Source organism: the organism of the source record quoted next, unplaced genomic scaffold (genome assembly GCF_019419815.1).
Source record: "Pyrus x bretschneideri cultivar Hongxiangsu unplaced genomic scaffold, Pyrus_bretschneideri_v1 Contig11, whole genome shotgun sequence".
In the NCBI taxonomy this organism is placed as follows: domain Eukaryota; kingdom Viridiplantae; phylum Streptophyta; class Magnoliopsida; order Rosales; family Rosaceae; genus Pyrus; species Pyrus x bretschneideri.
Window position 1 is genome coordinate 6704743 of NW_025999402.1, and position 15818 is coordinate 6720560.

The 15818-nt window shown below is 38.4% G+C and overlaps 1 protein-coding gene across 1 annotated transcript; it reads left to right on the forward strand.

Moving 5' to 3' along the window:
- The first annotated feature begins 4785 nt into the window (after window positions 1-4785).
- On the forward strand, window positions 4786-11695 carry LOC125473631 (lysine-specific demethylase JMJ25-like). Its single transcript, XM_048576724.1, is given in 15 exon segments — window positions 4786-5323; window positions 5326-5522; window positions 5894-6036; window positions 6130-6229; window positions 6310-6442; window positions 6541-6595; window positions 7072-7759; window positions 7930-8259; window positions 8868-9147; window positions 9150-9295; window positions 9402-9474; window positions 10052-10137; window positions 10439-10558; window positions 10727-10797; window positions 11392-11695. Coding segments are annotated over 15 exon segments (2844 nt in total). The 5' UTR covers window positions 4786-5001; the 3' UTR covers window positions 11492-11695.
- The last annotated feature ends 4123 nt before the right edge of the window (window positions 11696-15818 follow it).

The window sequence follows — 15818 nt, forward strand, 5'->3', positions numbered from 1 at the left end:
GCCAAATGTGCTTAATAATATGCCATGCCGCAATCTCATAATGATATGCAAGTGCTCAGGTATAATCGTATCAACATCATGTAATCTGGCAACCAGAGTCACCTAACGTGACCTGTACGGCTGCATATAGAGCTCCAATCTCAATCTCAATATCTGAACCTGACCACGAGTCGGAACCACCTAAAGTGGTCTGTACGACAGGACTGGGTGTAAATAAGTGCTACGATCACGTGAAGACTAGGCGAATAATCGCGGGTCACCTACGAGTCGGAACCACCTAATGTGGTCTGTACGACAGGCCTGTGCACCTAGCTTGGATCCAAGCTGAGCATAAGGTGCGGGAGGTGAACATCACGTGAAGGACTGTGCCCTGCTCAGGGCGGGAGCACTAACACCGGGGGTGCAGGTTATGAGCTCTCTAAACATCTCAATCATATCACAATTATACCTCAATCATAACTCAATCGTATCACAATTGTATCTCAAACATGTCTCAATCACATTTCATACGTATATCAACTGTATTTCGTACGTATATCAAATGTATTTCAAATGTAGCTTACCTGGGCCTCCTCAGCACCATGCAACAGTATGCATAATTATGGTAATGCACATATTAAAATATGATGCATATATGACATGATATTTAATTCGTATTTCTTTTATTGTAACATCCCACATCGCCCAGGGGAGTGATCCTTAAATGTATATTCACATCTCTACTAGCACGAGGCCTTTTGAGAGCTCACTGGCTTCGGGTTCCGTAGGAACTCCGAAGTTAAGCGAGAAGGGGGCTAGAGCAATCCCATGATGGGTGACCCACTGGGAAGTTGCTCGTGAGTTCCCAAAAACAAAACCGTGAGGGAATGGTAAGCCCAAAGCGGATAATATCGTGCTACGGTGGTGGAGCAGGCCTGGGAAGTGGTCCGCCCCGGGTCGGGATGTGACAAAAATGAAATACTTGCATTTCTCTTTTGGGGACAAGATTATTGTCCCGTTATAAATAACGTATCTTCGTAGTAGAAATTTATAATCGAAGACGTTCAATTTCTTAATCTTTATTTGAAATGTGGTGCAAAAATTAAGGCTCAAGCAATTAGTCATTTCTCATTCATCCTAAATTATCAAACACTTCCATGGAATGTGAAACATGAAGGAATAGGAAGAAAGTGGAGCTTGGAGCCCAAGATTTAAATGCCTATAAAAGACCAATAATTCCACTAGAATGCATGAAGAAATAGAAATAGAAGTAAGAAATCGCTTTATAATGTACTGCATTATTTTGACAAAGACTGACTTGAGAGTATTTTATTTCAGGTTCTCTCGCTCTTATTGATGACTATCGAAGATGGTGTTTGTAGCTTTTCAACAAGGCTACAATATTGTTGTTGAAGAAGACGAAATTTTGCGCTTCAACAATCACCCTACAAAAAACATTTGAATAAGAGATTATTTATTCATTTATATATATTAAATAAACCAACGGTTCATCATAAATATGTTATTTGGTGTCTATATCATTGATTTATTTTACATATTTGTATAACTAAACGATCTCAAATCCGAATGATTTTCCGTAAGTATAATTATTTTAATTAAGAAATCCAATAATTCTGATTACGAAATTTCAACTTTAAAGATACATTACTTATAAGTAGAACAACAAACTCATAAAAAAATGCAAGTATTATGCCCCAAAATATGAGAGGATCTGGTATTTTTAAGAGGTCTTAGCAATAACGTAAGTAATAGATAAAGTGACAAGTTTGTAACTAATTTTTTTTTTTTTAAGAAAAAAAAAAGGACAATTGGTGGCAAACCACGGTTATCCACCTTTTCCAGAGGCCGAGAAGACTCACATATGCATTTATTCTTTCAGTCTGATAATGTGTAAATATATCATTTGTATAAAATGATGTGATCTTTCTCATAAGCCCATTCAAATCCTTCTCATAATTCTCGTCCCAACCGTGACTTGCCACCATTTGTCTTCTTCAAAAAACAAAAAATTAAATAAAAAAACAAGTGAGGGACCCCTAAACGAAAAAAAAAAAAAAAAAAAAACAGTTCGACGCACTTATACAAACTTTGGATCTTCTTCTAACTTAAAAAATAAAATGTCACTTGGTAATACGATGTAGTATTCATCTTCACTTGTAAGTGAGATGTGTTAGATTCGGTTCTCGCCAAAGGTGAATTTAAACCATATTATTATTAACCCATTGTGAGGTTAAGACTATCTCCAACCGAATGAAGAGCAAATGGCTCCCTTTAGCCTTATAGTCATACAAGAAATTATATTTTAATGAACAATGTTAGGCTATATTTTATACCAACTCAACCTAGAGGGTCAAAGAGCAATAGGTCAAACATAACCTATTGACAAAAAAACCATCTCCAACTGAGGAGGTCATAGGGCCATAAGTCAAACATAATTTATTATTTTAATTAAATTAAACTATCACATTAAAATAAGGTTTTCGGACATATTTTGAGTGCTACTTGTCGCCAAATGAATAAGCTTTCGGATTTCATATATTTATATAATCTCAATAATTTTTTAGACAGGATTTCGAGTGACACATATCACTAACGTGAGTAAATCTCCATATTTATTATATTTATGTAATTTTAATATTTTTTGGATAAGATTTCCAGTGACATGTGTCGTTAGAATAAACAACTCTCTAGATTTCTTATCTTTATGTAATCTTAATAATTTTTCAAATAGGATTTCGAGTGTCACATGTTGAGATATAATTGGTTGTGCAAAATTTAAATAAGATTCTTATCTACGTAACACTTATTATCTTCAGCTTTCAATGTTGTAGGAATGGTGTAGGTATTTATAGAAAAAAAAAAAAATTTAAATTCGTCCAAAAAAAAAAAAAAAATCAAATTGCAACGGTAACGTGATGGCAATATGACTTTAGCTAGTCGTTGCTAGCTTGCGTCATACTGACACCAGGTAGCCGTTGGTATTCAAATGGGCTGAGCTGGATGGCTAACAAAATGTCGAGCTTGACATTCTGGCGTTGGAGGAGTTTGAGGGCTGGCAAATTATCAAGCTGGACATTTTGCCGCTGGAGGGCTGGTTGGCTGGCTAGAAATGGCCAGCCCGCCGGCTTGATTTGGAGGTTTGAGCTCGATGGGGCCCACAAACCCTTTGGCTTAGCCCTTGGTTGGAGAAGGTTTTCGTGTCATTCCGAACTATTTTTAACCTATGATCCTTTGATCGGCCCACAAACCCTTTGGCCTAGCCCTTGGTTGGAGAAGATTTTCGTGTCATTCCGAGCTATTTTTAAGCCTATGATCCTTTGATCGAGTCGGTTAGAGAGCTTTAAGTCCATCCCCTCTCTTACAATGTAGATAAATATCGTTAAAAAAAAAAGTCTGCGGTTTCTGGTTTAGTTTCACAGATGTCGGAAAATAGCCGGAAGAGCAAAAAGAGAAAACACAAGTCACAGGTAAAATCGAAATTAAACCCAAACACAGCACTAGAACAACAACAGGACACCTAGAGAGAGAGTCACCGTCTCCTTCCCACTGAATTAAAATTAATTATAAATTCTGGGTTTTTTTCTGCTTGACTGCCTTCCTCCACTGCCGTCTCAACGAAACCCTAATTTCAGCAGTCAGGTACCTTCTCTCGCTAAAAGTACACACATATGCTGAAAATTCTCCTCCTTTGATATGAATTTCTGCTTTGAATTTTGAGCTCAGGAAATTCTGTTGTTTGAGAAAGACGAAACGCCGTAGTTTTATTGATTTTCTCTGGCTCCTTGTTTGATCAAAGAGTCCTATTTAATTACACTTTAATTATTTTCTCTTAATTTTCTAGCTTTTTGTTTGGTATAATTAGATATAATTAGAGTAGGTTTTAGCATCGTTGAGAAAAAAACACAAAATTAAATTTAAATTGTTTAACATTTTTTTTTTTTTTGTGATTTTTCAAGTTTACTGTTTATCGAAACTATGTTTAAAAGGCGAAAGCGAAGTAAAGGCGTTGTGTCACATCCGGTCCGACTTCACCGTAACACAATATTTTCCGTTTTGAGTCTCGACCACGTTTCTGGGAACTCAGACGAGAACCCAAAGCCAATGAACTCCCAAAAGGTCTCGTGCTAGGTAAAGATGAGAATATACATATAAGGCTTACAAGATCCGCTTCTCTGAACGATGTGGGATGTCACACGTTACATGGATAATCCCGTCTAGGCAAAAGCCTTGAGGTGGGAGGCCAAAATTATTAATATATATTTATATCTAATCTAATCAACAATAGAGTCGAAATCAAGCGTTATAGAAGAATAATCAACAATTAACTAAAAAAAATTCTTCACTGTAAGTGAGAAACCCTAACCTTTAAAAAAAAAAAAAAAAAAAAAAAAAAAACCGCCCCAGCTGACACCTCAGGTGCCTAGGTGCGCCTCGACCAAGCCTAGGCGACTTTAAGCCCACTCCCTCTGGGCAGAGACGTTTTCCTCACTGTCCTGCCTCAAAGGCTGCCTAGGTGCGCCTCAAGACTCGTTTTTGAAAACACTGATCGAAAGTAAACTTTAAATTTAGTATGTTAAAAAGCATGATATGGGTAACTTAGTGAGGGGAAGCGAGATACTGTTGTTTTACTTAATTTCTATGCCTTGGCATCAATGGTGACAATTTTATTGCCAGGCTTTATAATTCCGAACCAATGTACCAGATTGGACAAGACTGTATTAAAATTCACGCAACCTGTTATGGTTTTAGGAGCTTGGTAGAGTAGCTTGTTGCTTTAGAATTTATATAGGTGAAACTTTAATTTTGTCATAGGCACTGTGACTCCACTCGTGCGTTGCTGATATCTATGTGAGATGACCAACATTGTTGCAAGCTAGCGTATGTCTAATTCTTTGAGACACTCTTTGATGGAATTACATTGATTAAAGGGATTTTTTGTTGGTAGGTCTTGCGAGCATAACACCATAAGCGGTGTAAAAGAACCGTGAAGAGTTCAATGTAATGGATCAATCACGTTTGACGCTTGGGAATGGTAAGGACAATGTCGGAATTCTGGATGATTTGCGATGCAAGAGGTCAGATGGGAAACAGTGGAGGTGCACTGCCATGTCTATGCCAGATAAAACGGTATGTGAAAAACATTACATCCAGGCAAAGAAAAGGGCAGCTAATTCTGCAATGCGGGCGAATTTGAAAAAAGCCAAGAGGAGGTCGTTAGGTGAAAGTGATATTTTCTTGGAGAGCAAGAGTGATGATCTTGATGTACCACTTGCAAGCGTGAAGTCACAAGAGAGAAAGTACATGGAGAAGGTATCAAAAAATCATTTTCGTATTCACTTGAGAGACCGCCCGTGAAGGGTTCATCCGTGTGTAATCCTTCAAAATTGATGGACAAGATAGATTTGGAGGAGTATGAAGAAAATTGGAGATCAAATAGTAATAAGTCACCGCCTGCTTCTGCTTTGGACTCATCCAGGAACAGACCACAGAAGAGTTTTGATGTTAATGCTATGACAGTTTCGGTATGTTCGTTTTACAATGTCTTAGCTGCATCAGTTAGTTTTATAAGTTGATCTTGCTATCTTTTGTTGCTAGTATGGTTTCCATTCCGATGCATGACAAAGAGAGCTTTTTCCCTTACAGGGTAATAATGTTTTGTAAAACAAGTGTGCTTGAATTGTCAGTTCTACTTGTGGGTACATTTTTATAAGTACATTTCAGTGTTGATTAGATAGTTAGATTATAGTTCATCATCATATACATTCAGGAGCAAAGACTGAAACGTCCCATTTGCTAGTCTGTTTATCATTAGTGCAGCTGTATGTTTTGATTTGAAATTGGATAATCGCTGCTTTTACCTTTTATAATACTGAGGCAAACCTTTTTCTTGTAGGAAGACTCTGATGGAAGCTCAGAATCCTCTGAAGAAACTGGTGGCCAAACTTGCCATCAGTGTCGGAGGAATGACAGAGACACAGTCATTTGGTGCCTCAAATGTGATAGAAGAGGATACTGTGACAGCTGTATTTCGACATGGTGAGGTTGAGTGTCTTGAAAAGACACAATACACATATGTTTAAGTGATTCAGTTTCATGTCCATATTGTGTGTTCATGCTTTAACTTTTTAGGTACTCGGACATCCCATTAGAAGACATTCAGAGGTCCTGTCCTGCATGTCATGGCACTTGTAATTGCAAAATGTGCCTACGTAGAGATAATGTGGTAAAGGTAATTCATATAAAGGAGTCTTCAACTAGTTACATGATCAGCTTAGGTGAATGAGTATTTCTGATGTTTCTGTTTTGCAGGTAAGGATAAGAGAGATCCCGGTGCTAGATAAGTTAAAATATCTCCATTGTCTGCTGTCTTCAGTGCTTCCTATAGTTAAACAAATCCATCAAGTACAGTGCTTTGAAGTTGAACTGGAAAAAAGGCTTCGTGGTAAGATGCTCTATTGTGTTCATGGCATTTTGAATTCAGTATCTTTGTATGTCTTTTGTACATTGTTTGACCATTTTGTTTGCATATGTATTTTGCAGGAACAGATATAGATCTTGCCCGGACAAAATTGAATGCAGATGAGCAAATGTGCTGGTAATTCAATTCCTGTACCCCTTTATATTGTAGAATTAAGTTCTTAACAACAAAGTATGTATAATAAACAAGTAAACATTTTAAATTGTGGTAGGGCCCACTCACATGTGGTCCTACAGAGTTCAGCCATGTTTGTCATAAATAAACTGACCCAAACTCCATGTTCTCCTGAATTTGAAGGAACTATGTTTCTGTCATGTTTTTCAAAAAATAAACCGATCCAAAATCCAGATTCCCCTGAAGCTGAAAGAACTTGACGTTGTTGTCATATTTGTTGTAAGGGGATAATAAACTAACCCAAACACCAGTTTCTCCTCAAACTGAAGAAAACGTGATGTTTCTGTAGATAATTAGTTTTTGTTTTAATTAATTTTTGTGGCTGTGTCTGCAATTCTAGGTCTATTTATTGCAGCTGTACTGTCACAAATATTTCTTCCTGTTCTGAAGAACATTTCCTTTTGATGGGTTTTATGCAGCAATTTCTGTAGGATTCCCATCATTGATTATCATTGGCACTGTTCCCGCTGCGCATATGATCTATGCCTGAACTGTTGTCGAGATCTTCGAGAAGCATCCATGCCTGGTGTTAAAGCAGAGGTGGTAGAGAATCAGATTGGTGAGGATAGTCGAGAAGAAGAAACCAAGTTGGAGCAGCCAAAATTGTCCAAAGTCAGACTAAATTTAGCAGACAAATTTTCCAACTGGAAAGCCAACAGTGATGGAAGTATCCCTTGCCCTCCAAAGGAGTATGGTGGCTGTGGCCATTCATCGTTGAACTTAAGCCGTATCTTTAAGATGAACTGGGTTGCAAAACTAGTAAAAAATGCAGAGGAAATGGTTAGTGGCTGTAGAGTTAATGATGCTGTCAGTCTAGAGAAAACTGGGCTCAATGATCCAAGACTTAGCCGGTATGCTCATAGAGAGGATAGTGATAATTTCTTGTACTGCTCTTCATCTGAAGATATCAAATCTGATGGGATTGACAATTTTAAAGGGCATTGGCTTAGGGGTGAGCCCTTCATTGTTAAGAAGGTGTTTGATAGCTCTTCAATTTCAAACTGGGATCCAATGGTTATATGGAGAGGGATTCGGGAGACAGCAGATGAGAAATTAAAGGATGAGAACAGAAGGGTGAAGGCCATAAATTGCTTTGACTGGTCTGAGGTTCGCTCTAACAGCTATTTCTTGTATTTACCTCTATGGCCTTTCTTTCTTATATTATGTATCAGCTGTTTATAACCAACTCTTGTTGTAATGAAATAATCCATTAGTTGATTTGTAATATATAGTGTTATAAACCTAAACTAAACCTCTGTGCTTTGACATGATGGCAGGTTGATATTGAACTTAGTCAATTCATGAAAGGTTACTCCGAGGGAAGAATTAATGAAAATGGTATGCCAGAAATGTTGAAACTCATAGACTGGCCTTCCCCTAGTGCATCTGAAGAATTCTTATTATATCAGAGACCTCAATTTATCAGCAAACTGCCTTTACTTGAGTATATTCACTCCAAGTTTGGTCTTTTAAATGTTGCTGCAAAACTGCCACACTATTCTTTGCAAAACGAGGTTGGACCTAAGATTTTTATTTCTTATGGGACCTATGAGGAGCTTGGTAGACACAACTCCGTAATCAATCTCCATTTCAACATGCATGACATGGTTAGTTGCTTCTCCGTTCTTGTTGACTTATCACCATTGATGTTGATAGTTGAGAATCGCTTATTCTAATTTAGTTATTGTTTTTGCTCTGCAAACATGGCTATTAATTTTGTTATTCATTTGTTTGATGTAAGACAATATATATTTAGATAAGGGGCTGACAGTACCACCATGGGCTGTTGATGGAGTTGACCACATAGTGAAGTAAATGTGATCAGCTCTGTCAGGGGGAGAGTAATGCTTTTATGCTGTGCAATGCGAGTGAAACGTTCTCTACATGTGTGTGTACATTTACACGTGCGCACATAATACAGGGATAAATTTTCAATGATCATTCAGTGAAAAACATTTTTGGTACGATGATGTATCCATGTCAGAACTTTTAGCTAATAGTAGGCAATTTTGTGCGTAAGTTTTGGTGCAACTTTATATTTTAGATATTAAACTTATGACTTTGTTTTTTTTTTTTTTTTTTTTTTTTTTTTTTTTCCAATCTTTGGAGTTGGAATGTTTTGATATGGATGAACATTTGATTTGCATGTTTCATGAACTCAATTTTTATCTGTTTCAAATAACATATTTTCACCCATCAAGCTGTTGAGCTCAAGGTGTACCTGCTGGTGCATGCATGTGAGGTAAAGCTAAAAGGTTTGCAGAAGACAAAGATTGAGAACACACAAAAATCCTTTGAGGAATCTGAGGTTAAAGAATCATGTGGGGATCTACAAATGGTTACGGGAGAGGATACGAGGCCTGATCTCTCACTTCTTGGTCAGAATGTGGAGAATGAGTATGGGGCAAGGTTGGCCTCAGATGAAGATGAGAGCACGGCAGATCATGGGCATGAAACTACTCCTATGATTGAAGAGGACACCGCCAACTGTGAACATCAGAGAGAGACGGGGTAGATGTCTCAGAAAAAACTCATCTGGGAGTTCTTTGGGATGTTTTCCGTCGGCAGGATGTTCCAAAGCTGACTGAGTATTTGAGAATACATTGGCAAGAATTTGGGAAGCTCAATGAAACAAATATTTTTGTAAGTTTATCTGTGAAGTCTTTGTACCTTTACTTTTCCCCAAATTGATTCAACAGAGTTGGCTTGCATACCATGCTAATAACTGATCGTACATTTTGTATATCAGGAAACGTCGCCTTTTTATGATGGGACCTTGTTCCTGAATGGGGATCATAAAAGAAAATTGAAGGAAGAATTTGGTAAGGATGACTTAACTTTTTTCCTTTTATTTATTTTGTGTAGAGATAACACCCACCCACCCTCCCTCCCCTCGTTTTTTATTTTACATTTCCACTAAGATGATTTAGAGGAAATGATCTGTTGATAGTTATGTATCAATTTCTGGTGTACCATTTTTGGTTTAATTAGCAGAAATCATGAAAATGTCAGGCAAGCTGCAGCTGTCTACTCAGCTGCTGTTTGTTACTGGATATCCTGGCCACTTGTCATGACTTCTGTTCAAATTGAAGAATTCACATATTTCGTAAATGGACACCTGTGTTCTTTGAATTTGGGTTTTACAGTTGTAGTCAAATTGACTCTGGCTTGAACTACATTTGTAAATCCCGTGTTCTGTAAATTACCTTACAGTTTACGAACCGCGACCTGCATTTCCAAGATCATTACTGGTCTATACTTTAGTGATAATGTACATCATTTTACTTTTTGTGGTGCATGTGACTGTGATCTTGGATTTTTGGTATTCTTTGAGATTTTCAGCACTCAGGTTTTAAAAATTCTGAACTTTATTCTTTGTTTTTCTTCCTGTTTTATCAGGAATTGAGCCATGGTCCTTTGAACAACATTTGGGGCAAGCTGTTTTTATGCCCGCTGGATGCCCTTTTCAAGTCAGGAATCTTCAGGTGGTTTTCTTTGTAACTAAATTAATATTTTTGAAGTACCAATTCCGGGTTATTTAATGAAAATATGAAGGGTATAGATTGTAAAGCATACAATTCTAATTGCGTCTGTATTAATTTTATTTCTTGGTCTTTCGAGGATGTCACGTAGCAAAATAATCCGGCTCTGTTTCTTGAGATTCCGTTGGCACTTCTAAGATTATTATTTCCTTCTCTGGGACATTAGACATCCTAAATCTTAAGTGCATTTATTTCTAGCATATAATCTAATACGTCATAATCTTTATGTGTTTTATTTTTTCAGTCAACTGTTCAGCTGGGTCTTGATTTCTTATCTCCTGAAAGCCTCGGCGAGGCTGTAAGACTAGCTGATGAAATTCGGTGTCTTCCAAATGACCATGAAGCAAAGCTACAAGTGTTGGAGGTTGGACAAGGGAAATTTTCCTTAGAAGTATTCCGTGCCTTCCTTCTTTTACCTTTTTCGTTTTTTTATCAGTTCTGGAAGTGTTGTGCCCTATCTTGTCTAGTGAGCTAATCCAGACTTGTTTCTTTTGTTGGTATTCTCAATTTCCGCGATTGGGTTCTAATGCAGGTAGGAAAGATATCACTTTATGCGGCGAGTTCAGCCATTAAAGAGATTCAGAAGTTGGTACTCGATCCAAAGTAAGCAAATCAAACATTATAGGATGGTGCTATCCACACACCTCTTTTTACCTTCCACACACTCATCATAATTTCCGGCCGTCGAATTGAAGGAATTGAAGAAGATCAAAGGACAAAAATTAAGATAAAACGGGTGTGTGGGAGATAAAAAGGGTGTGTGAATAGTACCACCCACAGTTATTGCTTTTGTTGCTGTTCGATCATGCATTCTTATCTATTAGGAAACACAAAACCTATAAAAAGATGGCCACTTGCATGGTGTTCCACTGTCATCGAGCTGCCTTATGTGTATGGATTGAGGGCAGTGTAGGGCAGGAGATAATATAACATCTGTAGGTTCCAATTTGAACCAGAAAAAGGAATTGGATTTCTCTTCCTTTGCATATACGCTAACATATAAAGTCGGGGAGCCAAGCGTTGACAATGGGCTAGGCTGATGTTTACCTGGACACTTCCCTCCCTTTCCTTACTCCCTCAATTTATTGACTGCATTATCAACCGACCTTCCAAGCTTTGTTTGTCAATTCTTTTTGTAAACATGGCCTTTTTTCGAGACAAAATATGAAAGGATTTTGCTTTATGCTTCTGCTGCAGACTTGGTGCAGAACTTGGATTTGAAGATCCAAATTTGACCGCAGCAGTTTCTGAGAATTTGGAGAAAATGACGACACGAAGACAGGTAACTTGCGCTTGAATCCGTCTCCATGGTTTAGATGAAGAAAATCCCATTAGAGGGATGGCTAGACGCCTTGATGAGTTTTCGGTGTATAAATTTGCTTATATGCAATATTGTAACTTTCTGCACTGATAGTTTTTGATGAACAACGATGTAGCACTTGTGCCATTAGTTAATGAAAAAAGTGATGGTAAATGCCAACACTCGTGCCATTTGTTCAAACTTTTCTTCTGTAACTATGTGATTGACGATCTGAGAACTGCTGGATCCGAACGAGAATGGCTGGTCTGACTTCACCTCTGGCCAGGCTGATTCCGGTGCCTGAGCATTGCGTAAATAACCAACCACCACGAAAGCAACGTACAGCGATGTTTTAATGGTGAAACAAGGGGCTCTCAACTCTGAATTCAAGCTCGTAGCACTCAACGTTACGCACGCTATCCTCTCTCGATTTTGATTCGATCAAAGTTCCCTTGATATCAGGGCTTTTGCGGGATCCTGTGACGGTCGTAACCACAGCTTCTCCTACCTCTTTTGGTCCTCCAAATGTTTCAGTTCCTACCAAAAACAAACGTCAACAATCAGCTGCAAACCGAAATACCAAGAAACTGCAGAAGCCATAACCTTCCTTCACTTGCTTACTTTGTTAGTGTAAATGGAAAAAACTGGTTTCGATTTAGAGAGAGAGCAAAACAGATAGTAAGAAAATATGAACAGAGAGGAAACTGAATAGTTTTCTTCTTTCACTCTCGCCTTAAACTTGCAGAGAGGAGAGTTTCTTCATATATCAAAAAGTGAGCACTCACATGCTTTTTACATCACAGTTAGCCTAAACTTGGGACCACACACTCTACAATTCATCTTAGACACTCATCTCACTAATTACATGGATCAATCAACACATGGCACTCATGGCCTTTTAGTAAAATTAACCTCTACACTTTGCAACATTTTGCATAAGTGAATACACCAATTTAGAACATCTTATTTAGACTTTTCAGCTCAACACTTATAATTCAACACTCCCCTTTAAGTTTTGAGCTGATTTCACACCTAGCATATCCCTGAGATAGTTAAACCGATCCTTTGTCAAAGCTTTAGTAAATATGTCTGCCACCTGCTCATTTGTTGGACAGTACACCAAATCGATTATCCCTTCCTGCAGTGCATTCTTGATAAAATGATACCTTCTGTCAATATGCTTGGTTTTCTGATGGAAAACAGGATTTTTAGTAATTGCAATTGCTGCTGTATTATCACAGTGCACTGGAGTTGCTTCAGTTTGCATCTCACCAAAATCTTCAAGAACAAATCTAAGCCAAATGGCTTGAGCAGTTGCTTCAGAGGCATTGATGTACTCTGCTTCTGCTGTAGAGAGTGCTACACAATTCTGTTTCACTGAGGCCCACGAGAACACCCCACTGCCAAAAGAAAATGCATAACCAGAAGTACTCTTGCTATCATCAACAGATCCTCCCCAGTCACTATCACAGAATCCGATTAGCATTGCATTCTTTCCCTTTACATACTCCAAACCATAGTCTAGAGTTCCCTTGATGTACCTAAGCACTCTTTTGGCTGTTCCAAGATGTTTATTTGTAGGGCAGTGCATGAATCGAGCTAGAAGGCTTGCAACATACATTATATCTGGTCGAGTTGCTGTGAGATACAACAGACTTCCCACAATTCTTCGATACTGTTCCTCACTTGCTGAACCACTGCCATCATCTTTGCATAACTTCTCTGATGAAACAAGAGGTGTGAACACAGATTTACACTCACTCAATCCAAACTTATCTAACAAAGAGACAGCGTACTTCCTTTGATGGATAAATATGCTTGTGTGAGTTTGAATCACTCCCATACCAAGGAAATGATGAAGAAGCCCCAAATCTGTCATCTCATATTTTGTCATCATGTCTTCCTTGAACTCCCTCAACATCTCAGTGCTATTTCCAGTATACACTATGTCATCCACATAGATTGAAACAATCAGAATTTCTCCTTCCCTTGTTTTGATGTAAAGAGTAGCTTCACTCTGACTTTTCACAAACCCACAGTGAGCAAAATAGGTATCGATTTCACTATACCAGGCTCTTGGCGCCTGTTTTAGGCCATACAAAGCTTTATAAAGCTTGTACACCTTGTCTTCACTCCCCTTGATCACAAAACCATCTGGTTGTTCTACATAAACTTCTGCTTCAAGAACTCCATTCAGAAAGGCAGATTTCACATCTAGTTGGTATAATTTCCAACTTTTCTGAGCTGCCAACGCAATTAGAGTCCGAATTGTATCCAGTCTAGCTACAGGTGCAAACGTTTCATTGTAATCCACACCTGGTTTCTGAGCATATCCTTTGGCTACCAGCCTAGCCTTATGCTTTTGCACTGTCCCATCGAGATTAAGCTTGGTCTTGAACACCCACTTAACCCCAATTATGGGTTTATCACTTGGTCTGTTCACCAGATCCCATGTTGCATTCTTCTCAATCATTGACAGTTCATCTTGCATAGCCTTCATCCATGCTTCATCTTTGGCTGCCTCTTCAAATTTTTCAGGTTCCATAATACAAAGATTGTATTGTGCCAACACATCATCTAGATTTCTCCATTTCAATGGAGTGTGATCAAAGGCTTGAGTCCTTCTCATGCTGCTGTCCACATCACTTACAGATTCATGAGAAAAAACCAGATTTGGTGACAGAGCATAATCATTTTCCTCTGAAGTTGTCTCTGATGAGATACATTTAGGCTGCACAGATAACTCACTAGGATTAAACACAGTTACATAGTTCTCAGGAGCTGTCTTCCATTCCCAGGCTGCATTTTCATCAAACACTACATCCCTTGAGAGTATAAGCCTTTTACTAAGAGGATCATACACTCTGTACCCCTTTTCACAGGTTGCATAACCTACAAATATGCCCTTGACACTCTTTGCATCTAGTTTCTGTCTCAACTCATTTGGTGTGTGTACATAACACAGACACCCAAAGATTCTAAGGTGTGCAATTCCAGGTTTTCGACCACTGAATGCTTCAAATGGAGTTACTTCTCCAAGAGCTCTTGTAGGACACCTATTCAATATGTAGACAGCTGTGAGTACAGATTTTGCCCATAAGTAGTATGGTAGTCCTTTGTCATGGAGCATAGCTTTTGCCATCTCAACTACAGCTCTGTTCTTCCTCTCTACTACTCCATTCTGTTGTGGAGTATAGGCCATAGATAACTGTCTTTGAATCCTTGCATCTTCACACAGTTTGTTGAATTCACAAGATGTGAATTCACCCCCTCTGTCACTCCTAAAACATTTTATCTTAAAGCCACTTTGTAATTCCACCATGGACTTGAATTTTCTAAAACAGATCAATGCATCTGACTTGTATTTAAGGAAATAAACCCACATCATTCTTGTACAGTCATCTACAAGAAGCATGAAATATTTGTTACCTGCCAGAGAGTCATTCTGCATAGGACCACACAGATCTACATGCACCAATTCTAGAGGTTTACTTGCTCTCCATGCCTGATTCTTTGGAAACCACTCTCTGTGCTGTTTCCCAAACTGACAACCTTCACAAACTTCATCCATTTCTTCTAAAACAGGGAGACCATGCACCATTTCTTTGTTCTTAAGCTGTTGAAGACCTCTAAAATGCAGATGGCCTAGTCTCTTGTGCCATATCCAAGTAGACTTAGAAATTCCTGCTCTCAGTACAACCTGATCATTTGGTATCAGTGTCAAAGGATAACACCTGTTCTTTTTCATTTCAACCTTGAGTACAAGACAATCCAATGAAGGTCCATCAAAGATACTACACATCTTTCCCCCAAATAACAGGTAGTAACCGTGTTCATCCATCTGCCCCACACTTAACAGATTTTCCTTCAACCCAGGTAGGTACATTACTTCTTTGACATATTTTCTGCCTTTGCTAGTGTCTATCACAAGTGTACCAAAACCTGCTACATTCATGAGTTCCCCTGTGGGCATTTGAACCTTGCCAACCACATTTGTCTTCATGTCTATCAACAACTTAGAATCCCCTGTCATATGGTTGCTACAACCACTGTCTACATACCATTCTCCATTCACTTTTGATTCAGTGATTGTGCTATTTGCATAAAACAGATTCCCTGTCACCTCTACCTGATTAGCACTATTTGCCTTTTGCACTAATTTACCTACTGTGCACTCTCTAGCCCAGTGACCAAATTTTTCACAGTTATAGCATTTAGGTTTCCCTTTATATCTACACTCTCCAAAGTGAAACTTAGAACATACCCTGCACTGTGGTTTTGTACCTATCTGCCCCATTGACTGTGCATTATGTGCAGAATTAGC